The 26,627-nt window shown below is 48.3% G+C and overlaps 1 protein-coding gene and 1 non-coding gene across 2 annotated transcripts in view; both read right to left on the bottom strand.

Annotated features, from left to right (window-relative positions):
* Positions 1-26,627, bottom strand: part of LOC119919524 (calcium/calmodulin-dependent protein kinase type IV-like) — a 67,026-nt gene that overhangs the window by 18,147 nt on the left and 22,252 nt on the right. The window contains exons 4-5 of the mRNA XM_038740001.1: positions 8,865-8,947; positions 4,855-4,927 (exon numbers count right to left, since the gene is read on the bottom strand). Coding sequence (XP_038595929.1) covers positions 4,855-4,927; positions 8,865-8,947 — 156 coding nt within the window. The remainder of the gene's footprint in view (positions 1-4,854; positions 4,928-8,864; positions 8,948-26,627) is intronic.
* Positions 19,664-19,801, bottom strand: LOC119920360. The gene has a single exon (XR_005448111.1). It is a non-coding gene; the product is annotated as a small nucleolar RNA SNORA7 (small nucleolar RNA).

Raw genomic sequence — 26,627 nt, 5'->3', positions numbered from 1 at the left:
AAGCATTGCTGCTTCTCCACGGGTCCCTGGCTCCGCCGCATGTAGGACAGCCTGGCGGACTTCATGAGGTTGGGAAGAACACCGGACCTTGTCCGCCTGGGACTTTAGCCGATTCCTACCCGTCTCCTTTGCTGGAGGTCCGGGGCTCTGAAGACCTGGCTCAGCAACCGTCTTCTTCCCACTGCAGAAATGTGTGTAGGGCTGACAAGGTCCTGCCTCCGGGGTGTGTCCCTGTTTGCAATAGCGCTCCTGCCTGCTGTCCACTCTCGATTATCCACACAGATGCAAGGGAGCCCATGGCCTGGGCAGCAGATGACGATGAGGGATGGGGGCCCCCGGATGAGTGGATGCTGAAGAGAGCCACTGTTACGGACTGGGAGTGCGGGAGGAGACTGGAACAATGGGAAGGTCAGAGGGAAGAATAGACTTCTAGACTGTGAGCCCACGGTTGGGTAGGGACCGTCTCTATATGTTGCCAACTTGTACTTCCCAAGCGCTTAGTACAGTGCTCTGCACACAGTAAGCTCTCAATAAATACGATTGAATTAATGAATGAGGGAAGGATTGTGTGTGTGTGTGTGTGTGTGTGTGTGTGTGTGTGGCGGGGGGAGGAGGGGCAGGTGGCCGGTCAGGGTTTAGGATCGGCCACGAGTCATCCACAATGTGGGGAATCCACTCATGGATCATTGGGAATCGACAGTCTCTAGTTTGGTGTGAGGTGGAAATCCAGAAGAACTCACGTCCCTTCCAGATTTGGCCGCTGGCTTCTGAAGTACCTGCTCCAATCCCTGACAGGGGCTGATTATGTCCATCGCTTCAAAGGAAGATGGCACTTGTCTGCAGACACTCACCATGGTCCTGAGCAATGGTCCAAGGCTACACTGGCTGCCTGCCTAGGTGATAGTAAAAGTCCATAATGGGGCATTAGAGCAGAAAGTTAGAGTTATTAGAGAGAAGAATTAAAGCTGTTCAGAGGTTCGAGAAGGGTAAAATGGTAGCTCCTCGAAGGCAGAGATCGCGTCTACTTACTCTCTTGTACCCTCCCAAGCACTTCACCCAGTTCAATAAATACCCCTGATTGATTGAAAGGAAGAAAGGCCTATGAAGGGTTAGAGAAGGAGCATTTAGAGAGGGTTTCAATCAACTCATAGACGAGCGGTCCATGATGGGTTATCAGAGGATAAGTTGAGGATGTAGAGGGGCAAATTAAGGATAGTAGATGGGAGATCGAGGAGTTGGACAGCCAGCAAACACACAGTTCCTCCAAGCATCCTGGTGCCACTGTTGGAGACAGAGCCCTGGGCCACTGCTTCTGGCTTTATGATCTTATGCGGCCATTTGAGGTAGAGAACAAGAGTTGGCACGAAATCCCATCACACTGCTGGCTCATGAGTCTTGCTGATGGTGGTGTGTGACGAAGGAGAGGCTAGAGGGCCTAGTTTCATACTGAGATAACAGGTCGAACACACAGTCCTGGAGAGCCGGGAGAGGGAACAATCATCTTGCTTTGACTTGACACTGATATGGACCTCGCCGAGGGAGACCAAGGCCAGGACACGGGTGTCAGGCAAGTAGATTCTTTGCCGACCAAATGTTTCAGGGAAAAACTCCATTTTATCCAGAAGCCTGGTGGGGCAAAGGCCTGAAGCTCAGCCCGGGCTGCTTGAGAGTCGCAGGGCAGGAAAGGTAACAGACCCCCATCCTCAGAGCAGGGAGGGAAGGATCTGTGCACACATCAGAAGCCCACCACAGCCGCCTTCCTGAAAGTGGCCCCCACACCTTGCTTTGAACCCTGCCACAGCTACTATTCTAGGGTTAAGAAATATCGCTTGCAGTACGTGTGTGTGTGGTGGTGGCGGGGTGGGGGGAGGCTTGGGGGCCAGGGGAGAGGAGCAGATACACAGAGGTAAGGAAGGGCATAAGCCTGGGCTGGAGGTGGGTGAGAAAGGATGAACTTTGGCCAAAGGGACCCACCAGATTTCCCAGGCTGCAGGTCCATAAATCGACTTGATTTGTAAGGTCCTTGAAAGCAGGGATTGTGTCTACTTACCCACTGCACTTTCACCAGTGCTAAGTACAGTGCCCTGCATAGAGTAAACACTCAATAAATACCACTGATTAATTGACCCTGCATTCAGGGCCTGACTCACACTTGCATTGGCTGGTCATAAGCATGCAACAGACTGTTAAAGAGCTGCTTAACGGCAGTCCTTGCTCCTTCTGGAGGCTGGCTCTGTGGTGCTTCTGTTCCTCCAGCCCTCTATCCCTTCACCCTGCTGCCACCCAGGGAGCCTGAGGGCAGGCTCAAGAGTCAGACGAGCTGGCAGCAGAGGTGGGAGAGGGCTGACAGGGCTGTCCACACCCTCTAGCATCAGCTGTCAATTACACAGACTCCTAAGTCAAACAGGAGGCCAGATAATGTGAGCCCGTTGTTGGGTAGGGACTGTCTCTATATGTTGCCGAATTGTACTTTCCAAGTGCTTAGTACAGTGTTCTGCACGCAGTAAGCACTCAATAAATACAATTGAATGAATGAATAATGACCCCATGGCTTTGATTTCCATAGGCAAAGCCTCTTGTTCTCCAGGGAACTGCCCTGATCTGTCCCTCAAAACTCCAGTTACTGATCTCCCTTTTGCTACATTGACTGAGGCTGGGAGTACTGTAACCATTTTTTTAATGGTATTTGTTAAGCGCTTACTATGTGTCAAACACTGATCAAAGCACTGGGTTAGATATAAGTTAATTAGGTTAGACAAAGTCCCTGTCCCACATGTGGCTCATGGTTTAAGTAGGAGGGAGAACAGAAGAACAGAGGCACAGAGAAGTGAAGTGACTTGCCCAAGGTCCCACAGCAAGCAATTGGCAGAGCCAGGATTAGAACCCAGGTCCCCTGACTCATTCACGCAGCAGCGGGGCTTAAGGGAAAAAGTCCGGGCCTGGGAGTCACAGGACTTGGCTTCATTCATTCATTCATACTTATTAAGCACTTACTGTGTGCCGAGCACTGTACTAAGCACTTGGGAAAGTACAATACAACAATAAAGTGTGACAATCCCTGCCCACAACGAGCCTGGCTCTGCCACTTGTCTGCTGTGGGCCCTTGGGCAAGTCACTTAATTTCTCTGAGCCTCAATTTCCTCATCTAGTAAATGGAGATTCAATTCCCGTTCTCCCTCCTACATAGACTGTGATCTCCATGTGGGACAGGGACTGTGTTTGACCTGATTATTTTGTATCACCCCCAGTGCTAGGCACATGGCAAATACTTAACAAACACCACAATTATTAGTATGAATCATCAGGCGTCCGACTGAGAGATGGGTGACGGTTGACCTTGATAAGTGAGGAAAACAGCCAGAAAACCAAAACAGCAAGAGAAGGTGGGTTTCTCAGCCCGACACAGGCCACATTGTGCAGACCAGCTGCACAAGGACAAAGCTACCATGTGTTTCCCTTTAATTTAAAGCAATTCAAATGGGCCCCATGGGGCCTGGGGAGAGGGACGTTTGGCACAGGAAGGACAAGCTATTGCCGCCCAAGGGCAAACCCTGCAGGCTGCCGTAGGTGAAGTGAACAAGATGTCAAACACGTAGTCCGGTTCTATCCTGGCAAATTATTGACACTTCTGGAGTCCAGGTCTAAAAAGGCAAATTTATGCAGATAATTCAAGGTCCCACAAATATACACTAACCTCAATGACCTGGCTAGTCCCAGTAAGCCCCAGTAGGGAAGCAGCATGGCTTAGTGGATAGAGCATGGGCCTGGGAATCAGAAGGACCTGGATTCTAATCCTAGCCCTGCCCCATGGCTGCTGTGTGACCGTGGGCAAGTCATTTAATTTATCTGGGCCTCAGTTCCCTCACCTGTAAAATGAGAATTATGAGTGTCAGCCCCATGTGGGACAGGGACTGTGTCCAACCTGATTAACTTGTATCTATCCTAGTGCTTAGCACATATGAGCTTAACAGGTATCATAATTATTATTGTTAAGATGGTTTTTTTTTTTTACTAGGGGAGGGAACTGAATCATCCAGATAATGAAGTTAAATATGTCTATTTCGACATGAATGATCTGGATAATTTGCCTGGGTAGCACAGGCCACAGAATCAAGGGACCAGGGCCGACCACCTTTTCTCCTGCCGATTGGTTCATCTATTTGAGAAGATTGTTCACCTCCCTTGATCAGTTACTCCAGTTCCTCACACCTCTTCCTCCAGCACTCAACCCCTTCAGCACCCTGAGGGAAGCAGTGGAGGGCAGCGGTTTGTGGAGCGTAGAGCGGTGGCAGCAGCTGCCAACTATTTAGTCTTCAACTTCCAGCACCGCTCCCTTCCTCCCACTTCTTTCTGAGAAGACCGCCCACCCCCACGGCACTGGACGCTGGAACCCCCACTGGAAGGGCCTGGGTCCTGAATCAGGCGTGAGACCTCAACTTGGTGCAGGGCTTAGGTCGTGGCCCTATTTGGCCCTCCCCTCCCCTCTTCCCTCCGGCTGCGGGGAGAGGGATGATGGCAGCATGGCCCCATGGATAGAGCCTGGGCCTGGGAGTCAGAAGGTCACGGGTTCCAATCCCAGCCCCGCCATGTGCCTGCTGCGTGACCTTGGGCAAGTCACTTCCCTTCTCTGGGCCTCAGTTACCTCAACTATAAAATGGGGATTGAGACTGTGAGCCCCTCGTGGGACAGGGACTGTGTCCAACCCGATTTGCTTGTATCCATCCCAGTGCTTAGTACAGTGCCTGGCACATAGTAAGTGCTTAACAAATACCAGAATTATTAAAGAGCACTTAAGGCATTGGCAAAGCTCCCCAAAAGCAAAGAGAGGTGGCAAAGTGAAGGTTTCAGGCTTACCGCTACTGCTTCCAGGATCTGCTTGACCACATGGGCAGCATCTCGCTCACTGTAGAAACCCCGTTCCACGATCCTGCAAGCACATGGGGCCAAGAAGGGATCAAGGGGAAGTCAATAGGAGGCAACAAGAGAGTGGCGGCCCCAGGTGAGTGCCCCAAATGCACAGAGCTCGCCCTGAACCGACACCAACCCTGCTTCCGCTCTAGGGTCCCAGGAATATCACTCGCTAAAAATTTTAGGCTTGCAGTGTAGCACAGCTGGCCTGGGCTTGAGAGGATGAAGTGAGCTTGGGTGCATCTCCTAATTGGTCTTGGAAGCCACATGATCGATAGCCAATGCCTCGGGGTGCTGGTGGACCTGTACTCCTGCTCTCTCCCACTTGGAGCTCGAGGGTCCTCCCTTTGAAGATGACCCCGAGGTCGGCAACAGGATGAGGGGGCCAGGCTTGGGAGGTGGGAGGGCAGCCATGCCCAAGATGATCTCTGACACGCAGGTTGAACTGCAGATGCCAGATTTCCCTCTTCCCTGGCCCCATGGGGCCTATTTGAATGGCTTTAAAGGGAAACACATGGTAGCTTTGTCCTTGTGCAGCTAGTCTGCAGAATGTGGCCTGTGTCAGGCTGAGGAACCTATCTTCCCTTGCCTTTTTGATTTCCTGGCTGTTCCTCACCTACGCATTCAATTGTATTTATTGAATACTTACTGTGTGCAGAGCACTGTACTAAGCACTTGGGAGAGTACGATATAACAATAAGCACAAACATTCCCTGCCCACAATGAGCTTACAGTTTAAAGGACTCTCTCATTCAGTTAGGGAGCTCAATGACTCATAATAATAATAGTAATAATGGTATTTGTTAAGCGTTCACTATGTGCCAGGCACTGTACTAAGTACTGGGGTGGGTACAAGAAAATCAGGTTGTACACAATCTTAATCTCCATTTTACTCATGAGGTAAGTGAGGCACACAGAAGTGAAGTGATTTGTCCAAGGTCACACAGCAGACAAGTGGCAGAGCCAGGATTAGAACCCAGGTTCTTTTGACTCCCAAGCCTGCGCTCTATCCACTAGACCATGCTACTTCTACTCAAGAAACAGTAGTAGTAGCAATAGTATTAATTAAGCTCTTACTGTGTGCAGAACACTGTACTGAGCGCTGGGAAAGAACACACAAGTGGGAATTAGACACGGTCCCTTTCACTGAGCGTCCAGAAGGGTCCATGGTTATTGAGGTCAATCAGGCCAGCATGACCCATCCCCATTAATTTAATTAATTTAATGATAATATTTGTTAAGTGCTTACTATGTGCCAAGAACTGTTTTAAGCGCTGGGGTAGGTACAAGGTAATCAGGTCGTCCCACGTGGGGCTCACAGTCTTTATCCCCATTTTACATATAAGGTAACTGAGGTACAGAGAAGTGAAGTGACTTGCCCAAAGTCACACAGCTGATAAATGGCGGAGCCGGGATTAGAACCTGCGAACTCTGACTTCCAAGCCCGGGCTCTTGCCACTAAGCCACACTGCTTCCATTACTGTGGAAACAATTCAGGGGAACTTCTGACACCGACAACATCAATAGAGTCTTAACAGGCTTATCCCTACATGGGCAAGGGGGCTTATAAGATGCCCTATTCTATCTTTGTAGGATGCATCTTTGTGGAAAGACAAGAGATTGTCTTTCAATGAGACTCCCACCTATCTCACCATCAGCGGGGTCATCTTTGAACACATAGGATGGTTCTAAAAGGAGCACCCCTGTGGTCACAGGACACCATTTTGGCGAGGGTAGAAGTGCCGGTCCATGCTGGCAGCTGGACGGCTGTTTCCCTCCACCTCCCGCAAGGATGGGTCTAAAACAGCCATGTCTGAAGGGAGTGGTGCTGGGGAGGGTGCAGGCTTCTGCTGCCCTGGCCAGTAATTCTCCTCCTGAAATAAAGACTCTCACACTCAATTTTCTCAGCACTGCCCGAGGCCCCTCGTGACTCTCCTGAGCATTTCAGATCCCTCAGGGAAGGCAGGGTTGGGGCAGATTTCACAGAGGCATGCGACCTCCATCTGGATGTAAATGGATTCTCTGGAGCGATAAATATGGCCTGTTCTGGAATTATTTGGCTGCCAGACTGGCCGATTTTTCTGTTTAATTAGGGAAGCATGGATGGACCCCCTATTCCCCATCCGTCAAGTTCTTGCTCTGCGCTGAGTCACAAAAAGGCCCTTAACCCTCAGATGGTAGAGGTGTCCCTCCCCACATCCCTGGGTCTTACCTGGGGGTGAAACCACTGTTGCCACTCCAAAAACTAACTGGGCCAGACTCTTGGTCTTGCTAAGAAGACTCAATAAGTGCTTTGGCCATAGAGAATGGAAGAGAAGGTCTGGGTCCAGGGTGAAGCTGGATACTTGTTCAGATTCCAAGTGTACTGTTGGGTGGCATTGCCACCTTCTCCCTTGGGATTCAGGTTTTTCCTACCCATCTCCTCCCCTCCCCACCCCCCCAACCCCGCTCCCCGACTAGCTCCCTGATATGCTTTGGCCTATACTCTCTGGATATTTTCAGACAAAAAGAACCTCCCCTGCCCAGACTGTAAGCTCATTGTGGACAGGGAACGTGTCTACCAACTCTAATATATGTACTCTCCCAAGCACTTAGTACAGTGCATTGTACACAGTCAGCGTGCAATAAATACAATTAAGAAAAGTCAGACCCCTCCCCTACAAAAGAAAGGAATTGCCTACACCCTAACCTCCAGCCTCCAACAAGTTAAAGAAGCCATGCAAATTGACACCAGTCCTCAGGGCCCAGTGGTCCCAAAGAAACAAGCTGAGAGCAGCTAAGCATTCTTGCAGGAAAACTGAAGTCATGATTCATAGCCCTGTTTCCTGATGCTGGATCATCCCTTGGGCCAGGCCTACAGAGCAAAATAGACAATTGGAACAGTGATCTGGATAGTTTGGACCTCCCCAAACCACTTTGGTCTCAAATATCCAGAATTCGGGCCTGGAGAATGTTTGGGCCTGGAATCCCCCGATACGCCTCAAATCCTTCCTTCAACTTCTTTAAAAATACCCTTTGATCAGAATTTTTCTAGCAAGCTGCAATCTGGAAAGAAGCTCCAAGAGGATCAGAAGCTAAAAAAACACTACAAACCACAAACACACACAAACACACATAAACACACACACACCTCTACTTGACAAAGGCAAAGGGTGTGTGTGGGGGGGGGTGTGGGTGTGGGTGTGTGCGCGCATGAGCACGCACAGTGTGGCAGGGATTGGGGGTTCCCACTTTTACCTTTTCTGCCACACTCACACTCATAGGTGAACTTCACCATCAGCGATGTCATCTTACAATACAAAGGACAGCTGTACATATCCCCCCCACCCCCACGCACTCATGTGATAGGATATTACGGTATACGCATGGTTATTTTAACACATATATACAGACATTTCAGTGCACACAGACATCTGAATATTTGGGCCCAAATAAATCCAGTCTCCCAAGCTTCCAAATAATTCAGATCAATGATTCTGCATCTGAATATCCAGCTAATTGGCATGGCTAACAGCTTAAGGGTAGTAGGAAAGGCAAGTGGACACATCTGGCAGTGGAGAGAGAGACACGCACAGAATCTCCCCTGCAGAACTGGTCTCTGGAGAAATCAGGGACCCCCTGAGCAGCCTCAGCCTCAGCCTCAGTCTGGGCCTCGCCCTCAGCCGGAAACAGAGTTTATTTCTAAGAGAGCCAGAGGTGGGTCAGCTCCATTCTTCCGACAGGAAGAAAGCGCAGTTGGGGGGGCATGGAGAGAGAGAGCAGGGGAAAGGTTAACACATCAAAAGCCACTCGGTGTTAGTCCCGGGCAAATCACCTGCCTCTTGGAATTGCCCAGGAATACGACCCCGGGAGAAGAAAGATGGTAATTTATTCGCCGAGACACCACGCCATCCCTTCTTTTGCTCTCTTCATGTTAAGGACCGACAGGTTAAATGGAGGTCTGGCTGATGAATTACCTGTCAAAGAGTTCTCCTCCCGTCACCAGCTCAAGAATCAGAGCAATCTCGGAGGGCGTTTCAAAGATCTCCTTCAGCTTGATCTGGGAAACCAAAGAAGAGAAAAGGACAGAAAGCCAGAGACCAAGAGAGAAAGAGAGAGACACAGAGAGGCAGGAGAGTTGAGAGAGACAAAGGAGAGAGCCAGTGACCCAGAGAGAGGGAGAGGGAGAGAGAGATAGAGAGAGAAAGAGAGAGCGAGAGAAAGAGAAAGAAAAAGCAACAATCACAGTTCAGGGCAAGGTCTCCTGACATCTCTGGCTTTGCTGTTGAAGTCCTTGTTTCTGACATGCTATGGGGCAGTGTGGATTGAACCGCCCCATCAATTACCCAACAGACATAAATCCAGCTGATACAGGGGAGCCATGGCCTGTACTTGGCATAAATCAGTTTACTCCCTTAACAGATTTACTCTTTTTAGAAGACACTTTTGAAGGGGGCTCACGGAAACCTACAGTGGCCACGGAGGAGTAAATAAATGCCGAACAGGCTGTCCGGATTTAACAAGGTTTGCGCTGAAAGCCGTCTGCTGTCATCTCCCTCCCCTAATTTTTTGACAAGGCATTTTAATTATTCAGTTGGGCTGGCTGTTCATTTAATCAGGCAGGATGTGATCCCAACTTAGGAATAGGAGCAGACTGGATGCGGAATAGCTGTTCTCCCCCGCCTCTCATGCCCATTTCTGTATCAGTTTATCCAAAATGAGCCAAGTTGACTTTTTTTTTTAAAATGGTATTTGTTAAGCACTTACTATGTGCCAGGCATTGTACTAAGCACTGAGATAGATACAAGATCATCAGTTTGGACAAAGTCCATGTCCCATGAAGGGCTCACAATCTCAATCCCCATTTTACAGATGAGGAAACTGAGGCACGGAGAAGTTAGATGACTTGCCCAAGGTCACACAGCAGACAAGTGGATTAGAATCCCAGGCCTGTGCTCTTTCCACTGAGCCAGGCTACTTCTAACTAGGCCATGCTGATTCTCAAGCTGCTTCTCCGGTTAGTTCCATGGCAAACAGGTCCCAAGTTGTGTGATATAGTTTTCAGATCCATATCACTACTTTCCTTTGTGCTGTTTAGACACAGTCTGACGCTTCAGGAAAGGACTGTGCTGAAGGTCTAGCATTTCAGCATGCAATGAAATAGGTATTTTTTTTAATATTTGAGATCCACCACTATCATTTATCTTATTAAGCCTCCAACAAACCATCTATGAAGAAAGTGTCTCTACAGTGGACCTTATTTCTCAGCATCTTCATCATCAACAAGGAGAAGCAGTGTGGCTCAGTGGAAAGAGCCCAGGCTTGGGAGTCAGAGGTCATGGGTTCTAATCCCGGCTGTGCCACTTGTCAGCTGTGTGACTTTGGGCAAGTCACTTAACTTCTCTGGGCCTCAGTTACCTCATCTGGAAAATGGGGATTAAGACTGTGAGCCCCACATAGGACAACCGGATTATCTTGTATCCCCCAAGTGCTTAGAACAGTGCTTGGCACACAGTGAGCACTTAACAAATGCCATCATCACCATCATCATCATCATCAACAACAGTATGGGCTCCAAAACAGACTAATCATTATTATTATTATATGTGACAAGCACTGTTCTAAGCGCTGAGGTAGATATGTTAATCAGTTCTGACGCAATCTCTGTCCCACATGGGGCTCATAGTCTAAGTAGGAGGGACACTTTGAGACTATAAATTGCTTGAGGGCAGTGACCATGTCCTTTGCTTGTAACGCATGTTCTCAAACACCTGGTACAGAGCTCTGCACCCAATAGATACCCCGAAGAATGCTCTGCACCTGGAAGGTGCCCGTTTGGTGCTGTTGATGATGATGACAAGTGATTACCTGCTGTTGGCAGAACATTTTGTTCTTGGCCCTGGAGGAACATTTAGAAGGAGGCAAAGATGCAATCTGTGCCCCCCTCTCCTTCTCTGCAGTCTCGTAGTTCCTCCTGCTTTCAGGACAACTCTACCAGGATGTCCCCTCGGCACCTCAAACTTAACATGTCCAAAAACGAACACCTCATCTTCCCACCCAAACCCTGTCCTCGGTCTGCTTTCCCATCACTGCAGACAACACCACCATCCTCCCTATCTTACAACCCCATAAACTTGGCATTATCCAGCACTCAACCCTCTTATTCCACCCACATGTTCGAGTGGTCAATCAATCAATCATATTTATTGAACACTTACTGTGTGCAGGAGCACTGTACTAAGTACTTGGGAGAGTTCAGAATAACAGAGTTGGTAGACATGTTCCCTGCCCACAGCAAGCTTATTATCTAGAGTTTACAGTCTAGATGGGTAGACACAATCCCTGCCCTCGAGGAGTTTACAATCTAGTGCCACCTTCACCACCAGAGGGCAAAGCATTTTAAGTGCTTGATGAATTGCTAAATATATGATAATTAAATGAATGTGAGAGTAGAGCCACATAATAAAGAGGATAAATAATCTAACTAGATCAATCCATGAGGGCTGAGATGGCTGAAGGGATGGACTTCCCAAGCGCTTAGTACAATGCTCTGCACACAGTAAGTGCTCAATAAATACGATTGAATGAATGAATGAATGAATGATGGCATGACTGGGTGAGTAAGGGAATGGTGAGGAGATTTGCTTGGAGAGGCAAAGAGTGGAGGAAGGGGAATCAGGGGAGGGGAGGGCAGAAAGGCCTAGTGGAAAAAGCACGGGCCTGGGAGTCAAAGGACTTGGGTTCTGATCTCAGCACTGCCATTTGTCCGCTTCGTGTCCTTGGGCAAATCACTTAACTTCTCTGGGCCTCAGTTTCCTCATCTGTAAAATGGGGATTCACTGTTCTTCCTCCTACTTAGACTGTGGGACAGGGATTGTGTCCACCATAATTAATTTGCATGTATCCCAGTGCTTAGAACAGTACTTGACACATAGTAAGCACTTAACGCATACCATTCGAAAAAATATAAAAAAAGATCTGAGGGAGCCAGTGGATGGACAGCCTTGAAGTCTATGGTCAGGAGATTTTGTTTTATGTGAAAAGCAACTGGAAGCTAAGAGAGGTCTCTTGAGGAGGGGAGTGATGCCTTCTGATCAGAGTGCAGCTCCTTGAGGGCAAGTATTGCATCTTCCAACTCTGTTGAATTGGACTCTCCCAAGCTTTTAGTCCAGTGTTCTGCACACAGTCAGCACTCAAGAAAGCCCTTGATTGATCGATTGATTCCAGCTGAACGTAGGCTAGAGTGAAGAAGGGAGAGACAGGGGTGCCAGGAAGGAAGCTGGGGCACGAATCCCACCTGGGAGGGCATAATAATAGTAATAATAATGATAAGCATTAGAGAAGCAGCGTGGCTCAGTGGAAAAGAGCACAGGCTTTGGAGTCAGAGGTCATGGGTTCAAATCCCAGCTCCGTCACTTACCAGCTGTGTGACTTTGGGCAAGTCACTTAACTTCTCTGTGCCTCAGTTACCTCTTCTGTAAAATAGGGATTAAGACTGTGAACCCCCCATGGGACAACTTGATTACCTTGTAACCTCCCCAGCTTGGCTAGGCACATAGTAAGCGCTTAATAAATGCCATTATTATTATTATTATTATAATGGTATTTGTTAAGCACTTACTATGTGCCAGGCACTGTACTAAGCACTAGACTGGATACAAGCAAATCGAGTTGTACACAGTCCTTGTCCCACGAGGGGCTCACAGTCTCAATCCCCATTTTGCAGATGAGGTAGCTGAGGCCCAGAGAATTCATTCATTTTCATTCATTCAATCATATTTATTGAGTGCTTACTGTGTGCAAAGCACTGTACTAAGCGCTTGGGAAATGACCTGCCCAAGGTCACATAGCAGACAAGTGGTGGAGCCGGAATTAGAATCCACATCCTCTGACTCCCCGGCCCACACTCTATCCACTACACCGTGATGAAACTGGGTACCAGGGGTGACTGGAAGAAGGGTGGAGAAGAAGGAGCCAATCGGGGAAAGAGTCTACAGGAAGAAGCAGCAGGGCCAAGAGGAAGGAGGAGGAAGGGTTAAACACAACCAGAAGCAAATCAGATCTCTGGCCTACTGGGACCCAAGAAGTGGCTACATAGAGCGGGCTAGCGGTCCCCCGGGAGGCCCGTGCCATCCCTCCCCGCTGGGTTTTGCCCCCATAAGAAGCGAAGCGGAATGTTTCCGCTTCTCTTTGTTCAACCTGCCCGGTGCAGAGGGAGGCTCCAGCGCGGGGCGTATTGTGCTGATGCAGCAAGTCTGGAATTAACGGATCCCCCCCTAAAAAAGTGTCCGGCGTGATATTTTGATGGGAAACAGAGAATTTCACAGTTGTTAGGGCTTTTGTGACACAGTGAATTTCATGGGGCTTTAATCATTACCTAGCCGGCTGGGGTGAGGAGCCCTGGGAACTCCCCGCATAAAAGCTGGTCTCTAAGCTGCCTGCATTATTATTATAATACGTGCAAGCCCCATCATTTTCCTATTAACTTCAAAAGTTTACAATCCTATTATCGTCTGGTTCTGAGGACGGGGGTGAATGATAGCAAAGACTCGCGTCCCACGGATAAATAATGAAGTAAAACTCCCACTTTTTTTTTTGGTTATTTGCATCTGCAGGCAAGCAGAGTCTGCTAAACACACAAATGCACACAAAAACAACTCCCCCCCATGCACACACACACACACACACACACACACACACACACACACACACACACACAAACAAACACAAACACACAAAACCCCCAAATCCCATTTTACAATCTCCAGCCACCAACTGGGTAGCTGAATGTTTCTGATGCACAGATGTGCCTTGTTTTGCAATTAAAATTTTTGTAAAAAAAATCCCACATAGATGAATCTCTCCACCCACCCCCGACTCCACTCCTGTGCCCAGAAACAGAGTTTTCTGGAACACCGGGGCCCCAGTTGGGAGCAGGAGATTTCAGGCAAAAAATAGCAACGATCAGGGTGGGTGGAGTTAGTTGATGGGCATTCATTCATTCATTCATTCAATCGTATTTATTGAGCGCTTACTGTGTACAAAACATTGCACTAAGCCGTTGGAAAGTACAATTCAGAAATAAAGAGAGACAATCCCTACCCAAAATGGACTTACAGTCTAGAGCAGGGGGAGACAGACATCAAAACAAGTAAACAGGCATCAATATTAGAATTATAGATATATACATATATACATAAGTGCTGTGAACTGGGGAGGGGGGGAAGAGCAAAGGGAGCGACTTGAGGTGATGTGGAAGGGAGGGGGACCTGAGGAAAAGAGGGCTTAGTCTGGGAAGGCCTCTTGGAGGAGGTGCACCTTCAGTAGGGCTTTGAAGGGGGGAAGAGTGATCTTTTGGCGGATTTGAGGAGGGAGGATGCTCCAGGCCAGAGATAGGATGTAGGCCAGGGGTCGATGGTGAGACAGGTGAGATGGAGGCACAGTGAGAAGGTTAGCACCAGAGGAGCAGAGTGTGCGGGCTGGGATGTAGAGGGAGAGAAGGGAGGTGAGGTAAGAGGAGGCAATGTGATGAGAGCTTTGAAGCCAATAGTGAGGAGTTTTTGTTTGATACGGAGGTTGATAGGCAACCACTGGAGGTTTTTGAGGAAGGGGGGTGACATGCCCTGAACGTTTCTGTAGAAAGATAAGCTGGGCAGTAGAGTGAAGTCTGGATTGAAGTGGGGAGAGGCAGGAGGTTTGGAGGTCAGCAAGGAGGCTGATGCAGTAATCCAGTCGGGATAGGATGAGTGATTGTACCAATGTGGCAGCAGTTTGGATGGAGAGGAAAGGGCGGATCTTGGCGAAGTTGTGAAGGTGAGACCAACAGGATTTGGTAGCAGATCAGATATGTGGGGTGAATGAGAGAGCGGAGTCAAGGATGACACCAAGGTTGCGGGCTTGTGAGATGGGAAAGATGGTTGTGCCATCCACAGTGAGAGGAAAGTTCAGGAGAGGACAGGGTTTGGGAGAGAAGATAAGAAGCTCTGTCTTGGAAATGTTGAGTTTTAGGTGGCAGGAAGACATCCAAGTAGAGACATCCTGAAGGCAGGAGGAGATGCGAGCCTGGAGGGAGGGAGAGAGAACAGGGGAGGAGAAATAGATTTTGGGGTCATCCGCATAGAGATGATAGTTGAAGCCATGGGAACGAATGAGTTCTCCAAGGGAGTGAGTGTAGATGGAGAATAGAAGGGGACCAAGAACTGAACCTTGAGGGATCCCTACAGTTAGGGGATGGGAAGGGGAGGAGGAGCCTGTGAAGGAGATTTAGGGAACAGCCAGAGAGATGAGAGGAGAACCAGGAGAGGACAGTCAGTGAAGCCAAGGTTGGATAATGTATTGAGGAGAAAGGGATGGTCCACAGTGTCAAAGGCAGCAGAGCGGTCGAGGAGGATTAGGATGGAGTAGGAGTCATTGAATTTGGCAAGAAGGTCATTGGTGACTTTTGAGAGAGTGATTTCAGTGGAGTGAAGGGGGCAGAAGCCAGACTGGAGGGGGTCCAAGAGAGAGTTGGAGGAGAGGAATTCGAGGCAACGAGTATAGATGACCCACTCAGGAAGTTTGGAGAGGAAGGGTCGGAGAGAAATGGGGCAATAACTGGAGGGGGCTATGGGGTCGAGTGAGGGTTTTTTTAGGATGGGGGTGACATGGGTATGTTTGAAGGCAGTGGGTACCACTTTTGTATTTATTGTTGAGCCAGCGGGGGTGTCTTCTCACCAGTGGTGAATAATATAGGGCAGCTTCTGCTCCCCACAATGCTTCTTCAGCCATATGGGTGCTGTTTTGGGGTCTCTGGAAAGGATTTTGAAAGCGGGGAGGAAGCACAACCCCAATCCTGTTTCTTATCAATGTCGTCATCATCATCATCATCATCATCATCAGTATTTACTAAGCACCTGTGTGCAGTCCTAAAAAGGCTGCTTATCGTAATAATAATAATAATAATTACTGTATTTGTTAAGCGCTTACTATACGCCAGGCACTGTACTAAATGCTGGGGTGGATACAAGCAAATCAGGGTGGACACAGTCCATGTCCCACATGGGGCTTACAGTCATAATTCCCATTTTACACATGAGGTAACCGAAGCTCAGAGAAGTTAAGTGACTTGCCCAAGGCTATACAGCAGACAAGTGGCAGAGCCTGAATTAGAACCCATGACCTTCTGACTCCCAGGCCCATGCCCTATCCACTACACCATGGTCTTGGGTACCTATCAATCATGAAAATATCTCAGTTTCCTCAGCTTTAAAATGGGATTTAAATATCCATGTTCTCCCTTCTATTTAGAATGTAAGCCCCATGTCTGTTCTGATTATCTTGTACCTACCCCAGAGCTTAGTTCAGTGCTTAGCACAGAGTAAGCACTTACCAAATACCACAATTTTAAAAATTGTTTTATTGAGTGTTTACTGTGGGCAGATCCCTGTACTGACCATTTGAGAAAGAACAATAGAGTTAGAAGAAATAATCCCTGCCCTCGAGGAGTTTACAATTTAGTGGGGGCTACAGACATTCAAATAATGTAGATAGGAGGAAGATAGAAAAGAGAATCTGAACATGAGTTAATTTGTAATAGGGTTTGTAAGATATGCACAGAAGTGTTACAGGAGGTTAAGTGATGCAGAAGTGCTGAAGTGGCAGGGGAGGAGGCCGAATAGAGTGAGGAGAGGAGAGATCAATCAGGGAAGGTCTCCTGGAGGAGATGGGATGTCAGAGGGACTTTGAAGATGGGGAAAGCACAGGTCTGCTGGCTATGGAGTGGGAGAGAGTTTCAGGCAGGGGAGAGGATGTGAATGAGGGGTCGGTAGCAGGAAAAATGAGAATGAGGTGCAATGAGTAGGTGAGCATGAGAAGAATGAAGAGTGTGAGCTAGGGTGCAGGGGGAGAAGAGAGTGATGTAGAATGCCGTTCTGGGCCAGAACCTAGCTCTCTCCATCTCCTTCTAGTCTGTAAGTGTCTTGTGGGCAGAGATTGTGCTGCAGTGCTCTGAGCACACTAAGCGCTCAAGAAATACCAATGATTCATTGCTTCAAAGCCCTCCTGAAATCCCACCTCCTACAGGAGGCTTTCTCAGATTAAGGTCATTTCCTCTCCCCTAATGCCACATCACCATGCAACCCAAAGCCACCCATAGCTCTTTTGTACATGTCAATTTCAATTCTTATTTTTCCACATAGCCATCTTCTCATTCTCTTCTTTCTCCTATCTGTAAATTACTTTTTGTCTGTCTTTTAAGCTCCTTGAGGAAGGGAATTGTGTCTTCCACCTCTGTTGTACTCTACCAAGCACTTAATACTGTACACTTAATATTACACATTACTTAATACTGTCCCCCCCCTCACAAACCTGTAACCTTGGCATTATCCTCCATTATCCCTCTCATTCAACCCACACATTCAATCTGTCACGAAATCCAGCCTGCTCTACCTTTACAAAATCTCTAGAATCCTCCCTTTCTTCTCCGTCCAAACTGCTACTAATCTGATCCTAGCACTTAACCGATCCCACCTCAGCTACTGCACCAGCCTCCTCACTGACCTCCCTGCCTCCTGTCTCTCCCCACTCCAGTCCATACTTCACTCTGCTGCCTGGATCATTTTTCTGAGAAACTGTTCAGTCCATATCACCCCTCTCCTCAAAAACCTTCAATTGTTGCCCATCTACCTCAGCATCAAACAAAAACTCCTTTCCATCAGCTTTAGACACTCAATCAGCTCTCTCCCTTCTACCTTACCTCGCTCATTACCTACTACAACCTAGCCGGCACACTTTGCTTCTCTGACATCAACCTACTCACTATACTTCGATCTCGGCTATGTCACTGCTGACCCCTTGCCCACATCATTTTTCGGACCTGGAATTCCCTACAGTTCACCACTCTTCCCACCTTCAAAACCCTCCTAAAATCACATCTCCTCCAAGAGGCCTTCCCAGACTAAACCCTTTATTTCCCCTATCTGCCCTGCCCTCTGCATAGACTCTACGCTTGGCTGCATACCTTAAGTCCTTTGATACTCACCCTGGCCTGCAGCACTTATATGACCATCCTTATACTCTATTTCCCCATCCATATTTTATTTTAATGTCTGTCTCCCCCCCTTTTTTTTTACAGTGCTTGTTCAGTGCCTTCTATGTGTCAAGCACTAAGAGCTGGGGTACACACCGGTTAATCAGGTTGGATTAACCGAGACCCTGTCCCACAGGGGGCTCACAGTCTAAGTAGGAGGAAGTAGGATATAATCCCTATTTTACAGATGAGGAAACTGAGGCACAGAAGTGAAGTGACTTGCCTAAGGTCACATAACAGGCAAGTGGAGGAGGGGGGATTAGAACTCAGGTCCTCTGACTCCCAGGCCCGGGCTCATTCCACTAGGCCACTCTCCTTCCCTTTCCCCATTAGGATATCCACTCCATAGCTGGCCTGTTCATCCCCCACCCACTTTCCCCTCTGGCCCCAGGCCACTCCAATCGGAAACTTGGCCCCAAAGGGCCCTCCACCCTTGGGACAGCTGCTTTCAAGAGTCTTGTCCATCCGTCCCCAGCCAGGGAGGGAGACGGGTCCGTGGCTTTTGGGAAGTGGGATGAACTGTGGGGAAAAGTGGAAAACCCACACAAAAACATGCGAGTTGAAAGCATCATGGTGGGCGGAATGTGAAGATGAAACCTTCCTTCCAGGCAAAGCATTTCTAAAAGTCAACTCTGGTCCCCTCTCGACCCAGTCTTCCTGGCAGCAAGACCAAACTCAACTGTGGGGAGGGGGGCCTGGGCCTTAGGGTTTGGACCCTCTCTCTTCAACGAAAGGAGCAGAGGCGAGAGTGGATTGAGGGCTTTGCTCAAGGTCAATGCCGTGGGACCTGCGGGGGCCGACTTGAGCTCAGATCTTCAAAAGAGGCGGAGCCCGGCTGGTTCCAGCATTTCGGCTTAGAAACCAAAGGGGAGACAGAGAGAGAGGCAGTTCAGAGGCACAAATGAAGGCTTTGCAAACCTTTTAAAAAAATAAAAGGAAGCCCTCCACAGGCTCCTCCGGGAAGACAGATGCGATAGAAATGCAAGAGACCAGCCGTGTTGGAGGCGTTCGGCGCTCCCTAAAGTCTCCCCCGGCCAGACTGCAAAGCTCCAAACTCTGGGGCACAGGGCTTCAAATGGCATCACCTCCGGGAAGGTTAGGGTGAGACTCAAACCTCAGAAGCAGTTACATTCCCGCTTCCCACCATTCCCCTCACCGAGGGTCACGTGAGATTGAGGTAGGGAGGTGTGCGCTAGGTGGAGATGTTGCCTGCCTGGCTTCTGCCAGAGCTTCAGACCCATGGGCAGAATTCAACTGAGACCCGAGGAAACTTGGCAAAGAAAAAAAAACCCTTTCCACGCGTGCGGTATCAACCGGGCCGAAATGATCAGGCTGCAAGCCGCTGTCAGCTATACAGCACACCCAGATTTTCGAAACGAAGGATTAAGGAAATCTGAACAGTACCCTACTTCCCTATTGCTTTTTGGTTTTTCCTTTGTGTATCTGACCTTGTCTCATCTTGGCTTACTGTTCTTATTGTTTTGTCTTGTCTCATGCCATTGAGTCGTTTCCGACCCATAGCAACACCACGGACACATCTCTCCCAGAACACCCCGCTGTCCATCTGCAATCATTCTGGTGGTGTATCCATAGAGTTTTCTTGGTAAAAATACAAAACAGGTTTATGATTGTCGCCTTCCACGCAGTAAACTTGAGTCTCCGCTCTTGACTCTCTCCCATGATGCTGCTGCCCAGTATGGATGAGTTTTGACTTGTAGCAGATTGCCTTCCACTCACTAGCCACTGCCCAAGCTAGGAACGGAATGGGTAGGCCTGTGCTTGACTATTCCTCCCTTAGCCAAGACTGGTAGAGTACAGGAAACTCTCCAGGTGTGACCCTGAGAGGGGCTCTTATTGTTTCACCTCTTCTTAATGAGCCTGTCCCCTTGCCATCCCCTTCCCTCTAACCAGCCCTCCCACTTTCACCTTTTACCATTTTGGAAGTGCCAAAACGGTGCCCAATGGGCATTTTAATAATAATGATGATGGTATTTGTTAAGCACTTTGCTATGTGTCAAGCATGTTCTAAGTGCTAGGGTAGATACAAGCTAATCAGATTGGTCACAGTTCCTGTCCTTGGGGCTCACAGTCTTAATCCCCATTTTACAGATGAGGTAACAGAGGCTCAGAGAAGTGAAGTGACTTGCCCAAGGTCTTTCTGACTCCCAGGCCTGTGCTCTATCCACTAGACCATGCTTGATTCCATGCTTGATTCTGAGCAAAGAGCAGATACCCTGATATTCAAAGTTCCTCCTTACTCCCCTCGTCTTATGCCAATGAATCGTCTCCGACCTGTAGCGACGCCATAGACACATCTCTCCTACCCTCTTTCATAAAGCAATGAACCACTCATCCTGCAAAAAACCACCAGCAAATGGCATATATCCTGGTTGGTCTTCCTGCCAGTGGCAGCAATGCTAGGTGTTGCAATCGACAACAGTAGTAATAATAATATCAATCAATCAATGGTATTTAATGGGCACTTACTGTATACAGAGCACTGTACTAGGCGCTTGGGAGAGTACACTACAACAGGGTTGGTAGACATAATCTCTGCCCTCAAAGAGCTTACTGTTTAAAGAGAGAGACAGACAGTAATATAAATAAATAATTTATAGATATGTGCATGAAGGCTGAGGGTCGGGCAAATATCAAAAGTCACAGATCCAAGAGTAGAAGGGAGAGGGAACTAATAGTAGTAGTAGAGGTAGTAGTAATGGTATTTATTGAGCACCAGCTGAGTGCAATGGTAGTATTTAATAATGGTGGTATGTGGTAAGCACTTCCAATATGCTGAGCACTGTAATAAGCGCTACAGTACATATAAGATCATCAGGTTGGACACAGTTCCTGCCCCACACAGGACTCACAGTCTAAGTAAAAGGGAGAGCAGATATTGAATTCCCAATGTACAGTTGAGGAAGCTGAAGCATGGAGAAGTTAAGTGACTTGTTCAAGGGGTTTTTTATGGTATTTGTTAGGCACTTACTATGTGTCAGACACTTTTCTAAGCGCTGGGGTAGATGCAAGGTATTCAGGTTGGACACAGTCTATGTCCCACATGGGACTCACAGTGTTAATCCCCATTTTACAAATGAGGTAACAGAGGCACAGAGAAGTTAAGTGACTTGCCCAAGGTCACACCACAGACGAATGGTGGAGCAGGGACTAGAACCCAGGTCCTTCGGACTCCCAGGCCCATGCTCTTTCCACTAGGTAATGCTGCTTCCCTTGGGGGGGTCAGGAGGAAAGTGGGAAGCCATTGGAATTTTTTGAGGAGGTGAGAGATGGATACTGAATGTAGCTTGTCTCTAGACTGTAAGCCTATTATGGGCAGGGAATGTGTCTGTTACATTGTACTCTCCCAAGTGCTTAGTACAGTGCTCTGCACACAGAAAGTACTCACTAATATGATTGATTGATTGATTGAATGACATTTTAGGAAGATGATCCAGGCAGCAGAATGTAGTACAGCCTGGAAAGGGGAAAGGCTAGAGGCAGGGGGACCAGTAAGGAGGCTGATGCAGTAGTCTAATTGGGAGATCATGGGAGCTTGAACCAGAATGGTACCCATTTTGGGTGGAAAGTAGAGAGTTACTGTGGAGAAAGAACTGAGGAATTAGTGACAGACTGAGTGTGAGGGTTACAAGGTAGTAAAAAGTCAAAGACGGCACCAAGATTACAAACTTCAGGGACAGGGTTAGTGGTATTGCCAACTAATTGATTGACTGATGGACTGAGCCAGTTAAAGAGACTGAGAAGGAGCAGAGGAGGAGAGTTGGGGGAGTACCACGTTGGTGAGATCCAGCTCAGATTGTGTTTCTAGAAGGGAGTGATCAATAGGGTCAAGAATTAGAATGAAGTAGAACCCATTAGATCTAGCTACTTGGAGGCCACTGGAGACCTCAGAGACTGTGGCAGCTGTGGATTGAAGGGGAGTGGAAACCAGGTTGCACTGGCTGTAAAAGAGAGTTGGAAGAGAGGAAGTGAAGGCAGCATGTGCACAATCTGTTCAAGGAGTTTGGGCAGGAATGAGAGTGGGGCCAAGGGGCGGTAGCTGGAGGATGCGGTGGGATCCAGAGAAGGCTGCTACTGATGATACTGATGGGGCTGGATAGGAATGAACCAGAATGGTGCCCATTTGGGTGGAAAGGGAGGGGCAGACCCGGGTTCTAATCTCGGCTCTGCCAATTGCTTGCTGAATGACCTTGAGCAAGTCACTTAATTCTCTGTGCCTCAGTTACCTCATCTGTAAAATGGGGATTAAGACTGTGAACCATGTGTGGGACAGGGACTCTGTCCAATCTGATTAACTTAATAATAATAATAATTATAATGATGGCATTTGTTAAACGCTTACTATATGCAAAACACTGTTCTAAGTGCTGGGGAGGATACAAGGTGATCAGGTTGTCCCACGTGGGGCTCACAGTCTTAATCCCCATTTTACAGATGAGGTAACTGAGGCCCAAAGAAGTTAAGCGACTTGCCCAAAGCCACACAGCTGACAAGCAGCAGAGTCGGGACTTATCTACCCCAGTGCTAAGAACAGTGCCTGGCACATAATAAGAACTTAACAAATACCATAAAAACAAAACAAACAAAACAAACCAGAGTGGTGCCCATTTGGGTGGAAAGGGAAGGGCAGACCTGGGTTCTAGTCTTGATTCCATCAATTGTTGGTTGTGTGACCTTGGGCAAGTCACTCCTCTGTGCCTCAGTTTCCCCAATTGTATCTTCTAGACTGTAAGCCCGGTGTGGGCAGGGATTGTCTCTCTTTATTGCTGAACTGTACTTTCCAAGTGCTTAGTACAGTGCTCCGCACACAGTAAGTGCTCAATAAATACGATTGAATGAATGAATGTTCTCCCTCTTACTTAGACCATGAGCCCCATTTGGGACAGGGACTGTGTCCGACCTAATTAATTTGTACCTACCCCAGAGCTTAGAACAGTGTTTGGCACACAGTAAACACTTAAATACCTAAAAAACCCTGCAAAAGCCACTGAACAGCCCTGTCTGCCTGAGTCCATTGGCAGAACCAGCCCCAGGGCACAGGGTGGCCCCCTCCACACTGCTGCCGGGGGGACCAAGTCAACTTTGGAGATCCTCGACATTTATTATTATTAGTTATAATTGTGGTATTTGTTAAGCTCTCACTATGTGCCGGCACTGTACCACTGTATCACTGTCCTCACCGTACCTCGTTCTCGCCTGTCCCGCCATCGACCCCCGGCCCACGTCATCCCCCGGGCCTGGAATGCCCTCCCTCTGCCCATCCGCCAAGCTAGCTCTCTTCCTCCCTTCAAGGCCCTGCTGAGAGCTCACCTCCTCCAGGAGGCCTTCCCAGACTAAGCCCCTTCCTTCCTCTCCCCCTCGTCCCCCTCTCCATCCCCCCCATCTTACCTCCTTCCCTTCCCCACAGCACCTGTATATATGTATATATGTTTGTACATATTTATTACTCTATTTATTTTACTTGTACATATCTATTCTATTTATTTTATTTTGTTAGTATGTTTGGTTTTGTTCTCTGTCTCCCCCTTTTAGACTGTGAGCCCACTGTTGGGTAGGGACTGTCTCTATATGTTGCCAATTTGTACTTCCCAAGCACTTAGTACAGTGCTCTGCACATAGTAAGCGCTCAATAAATACGATTGATTGATTGATTGATTGATTGACTGTACTAAGCACTGGGGTAGATATACGCAAATTGGGTTGGACACAGTACCTGTCCCACATTGGGCTCACAGTTTTAATCCCCATTTAACAGATGAGGGAACTGAGGCCCCGAGGAGTGAAGTGACTTGCCCAAGGTCACAGAGCAGACAAGGGGCATATCTGGGATTAGAACCTAGGTCCATCCCCCAAGCCTCTGGCTCTATCCACTAGGCCACACTGTGGAGGAGCATGGGTAGGGATGGAGCAGCCCCATTTTTCTGTTTTGCTGGGGTGTTCCCAGTGAGAGCATGCTCATGTCATGTTCATGTCTCCCCTATCCTAAAACAGCCCTCCCTTGACCCCACGGTTCCCTCCAGTTATCACCCCAACTCTCTCCTACTGTTCTTCTCCAAACTCCTTGAATGAGTTGTCTATACCTGCTGTCTCCAGTTCCTCTCCTCCAATTCTCTTCTTGACTCCCTCCAATCTGACTTCTGTCCCCTTCATTCCACAGAAACCACCTCTCAAAGGTCACGAGTGATCTCCTTCTTGTCAAATCAAACGGCCTCTACTCCATCCTAATTCTCTTCGGCCTCTCAGCTGCCTTCAACACTGTTGACCACCCCCTTCTCCTGGAAACATTATCCAACTTCGGCTTCATGGACACTGTCCACTCCTGGTCCTCCTCCTATCTTTCTGGCCGCTCACTCCCAACCCCTTTTGCAGGTTCCTCCTCTGCCTCCTACCCTCAAGGTGGGAGTCCTTCAAGGTTCAGTTCTGGGTCCCCTTCGATTCTCCATCTAAACCCATTCCCTTGGAAAACTCATTCACTCCTATGGCTTCAACTATCACCTCTATGTGGATGATTCTCAAATCTAAATCTCCAGCCCTGATCTCTCTCCCTCTCTTCAGTTTCGTCTTTCCTCCTGCCTTCAAGACATCTCTACTTGGATATCCTCACGTCACCTCACGCTTAACATGTCCAAAACAGAACTCCTTATCTTCCCACACAAACCCTGTCCTCCCCCTGACTTTCTCATCACTGTAGACAGCACCACCATCATTCCTGTGTTACTAGCCCATAACCTTGGTGTTATCCTTGACTCCTCTCTCTCATTCAACCCACATATTCAATCTAACGCTAAATCTTGTTCGTTCAACCGTCACAATATCGCTAAAATTCACCCTTTCCTCTCTATCCCAACTGCTACCACGTCAATCCAAGCACTTATTCTATCCCACCTTGATTACTGATTGATTATCAGCCTCCTTGCTGACCTCACTGCCTCCTAGTTTTCCCCACTCCAGTCTATATTTCACTCTGCTGCCTGGATCATTATTCTACAAAAACATTCAGACCATGCTTCCCCATTCCTCAAGAACCTCCAGTGGTTGCCCATACAACTCCGCATCAAACAGGAACTCCTTACCCTCGGCTTTAAAGCACTCAATCACCTTGCCCCCTCCTAACTTACTTTGCTCCAGGCTGCACACTTTGCTCCTCTAATGCCAACCTCCTCGCTGTACCTCAATCTTGTCTATCTTGCCACAGCCCTCTCGCCCACATCCTGCCTCTGGCCTGGAATGCCCTCCCTCTTCCTACCTGACAATTACTCTCCCCACCTTCAAAGCCTTATTGTCCACCATCAAAGCCTTATTGAAGGCACATTTCTTCCAAGAGGCCTTCCATGACTAAGCCCTCATTTCATCTTTTCCCACTCCCTTCTGCGTCACCCCTCCCCGACTTGCTCCCTTTATTCATCCCCCACCCCAGTCCCACTGCACTTATGTACATACCCAAAATGTATTAATTTATATTAATGTCTGCCTTCTCCTCTAAACTGTAACCTCATTACGGGCAGGGAATGAGTCTGCTATATTGTTATGTTGTACTCTCCCAAGCGCTTAGTACAGTGCTCTGCAGACAGTAAGCACTCAATAAATTTGACTGACTGGTTGATTGATTGATATCCTGTCCCCCGACCCTGTCTCCTTTCCCATGGCCAACTTGCCTTGTAATTATATCTGCTCCCTCAGATCACATGCTGTCCCAGCCTGCCTGCCTACCGTTATCTCCCCTGTCTCTGGCTTACATCTGCACCTCACTCCTCGCTGCTGCCCTTGGCAGAAAGCAGCCCTCCCATCCCCCTCAACCAAACCCTCCCAGAGCCAGGTGGTAGAGGGAGATGGCCTTTATATTTTTCTCATTGCCTGGGGCTTTTTCTCGACCATCACTCTTGACACAGGCTCTGGGCCAGGAGATAATCTGGGCAGGCGGCTTGAATAATGCCAGACAGGATCCAGGCAGCAGCTTCCCCTCACATGGGAGCTGACTAGGATTCTTCTTTCCACTTCTCTAGGGCAATGTCGGCAATTTCTGACTGCCGGTGTCTGAGGGTCTCTTTGACACAAGATGATCAGGGCTAAGGCATCCTAAAGAAAAGGGCACGGGCCTGGGAGTCAGAAGGACCTGGGTTCTAATCCTGACTCCACCACTTGTCTGCTGTGCAACCTTGGGCAAGTCACTTATGTTCTCTGTGCCTCAGTTCCCTCAACTGTAAAATGGGGATGAAGACTGTGAGCCCCCTGTGGGGCAGGGGCTGTGTCTAACCTGATTAATTTGTATCTACCCCAGTGCTTAGTACAGTGACCGGCACATAGTAAGCACTTAATATATACCATTTAATTTAAAAAAAAAAACCTCCCCTCCTCCAGACAGGATCAGATTTAGGAAGGGGAGCAGGAGTCATGATCAGGTAGCCAATTCAATGAGGGGAAGGTGGTCCCCTGCTCCTTGAAACTGAGGGGAGTCCCCAAGCTTTTTTGGGGCAGGGTGAGTAACTGGAACAAGCTCCCCCTGCCCCTTGGAACTGGAGAGGGCCAGAGCAGAGCTTCATTCTTCTCCCTGAGCCTGCAGTTTGGCCCCTGAATTGCAGAAGCAGCTGTGATCTCTTCCCCAGCCTGTCCTGATAATAATAATAATAACAATAAAATAATAATAAAGCTTAGAGCT

The sequence above is a fragment of the Tachyglossus aculeatus genome, chromosome X1, assembly GCF_015852505.1.
Source record: "Tachyglossus aculeatus isolate mTacAcu1 chromosome X1, mTacAcu1.pri, whole genome shotgun sequence".
Taxonomy (NCBI): Eukaryota; Metazoa; Chordata; class Mammalia; order Monotremata; family Tachyglossidae; genus Tachyglossus; species Tachyglossus aculeatus.
This window is presented reverse-complemented; position numbering and strand designations above follow the sequence as displayed.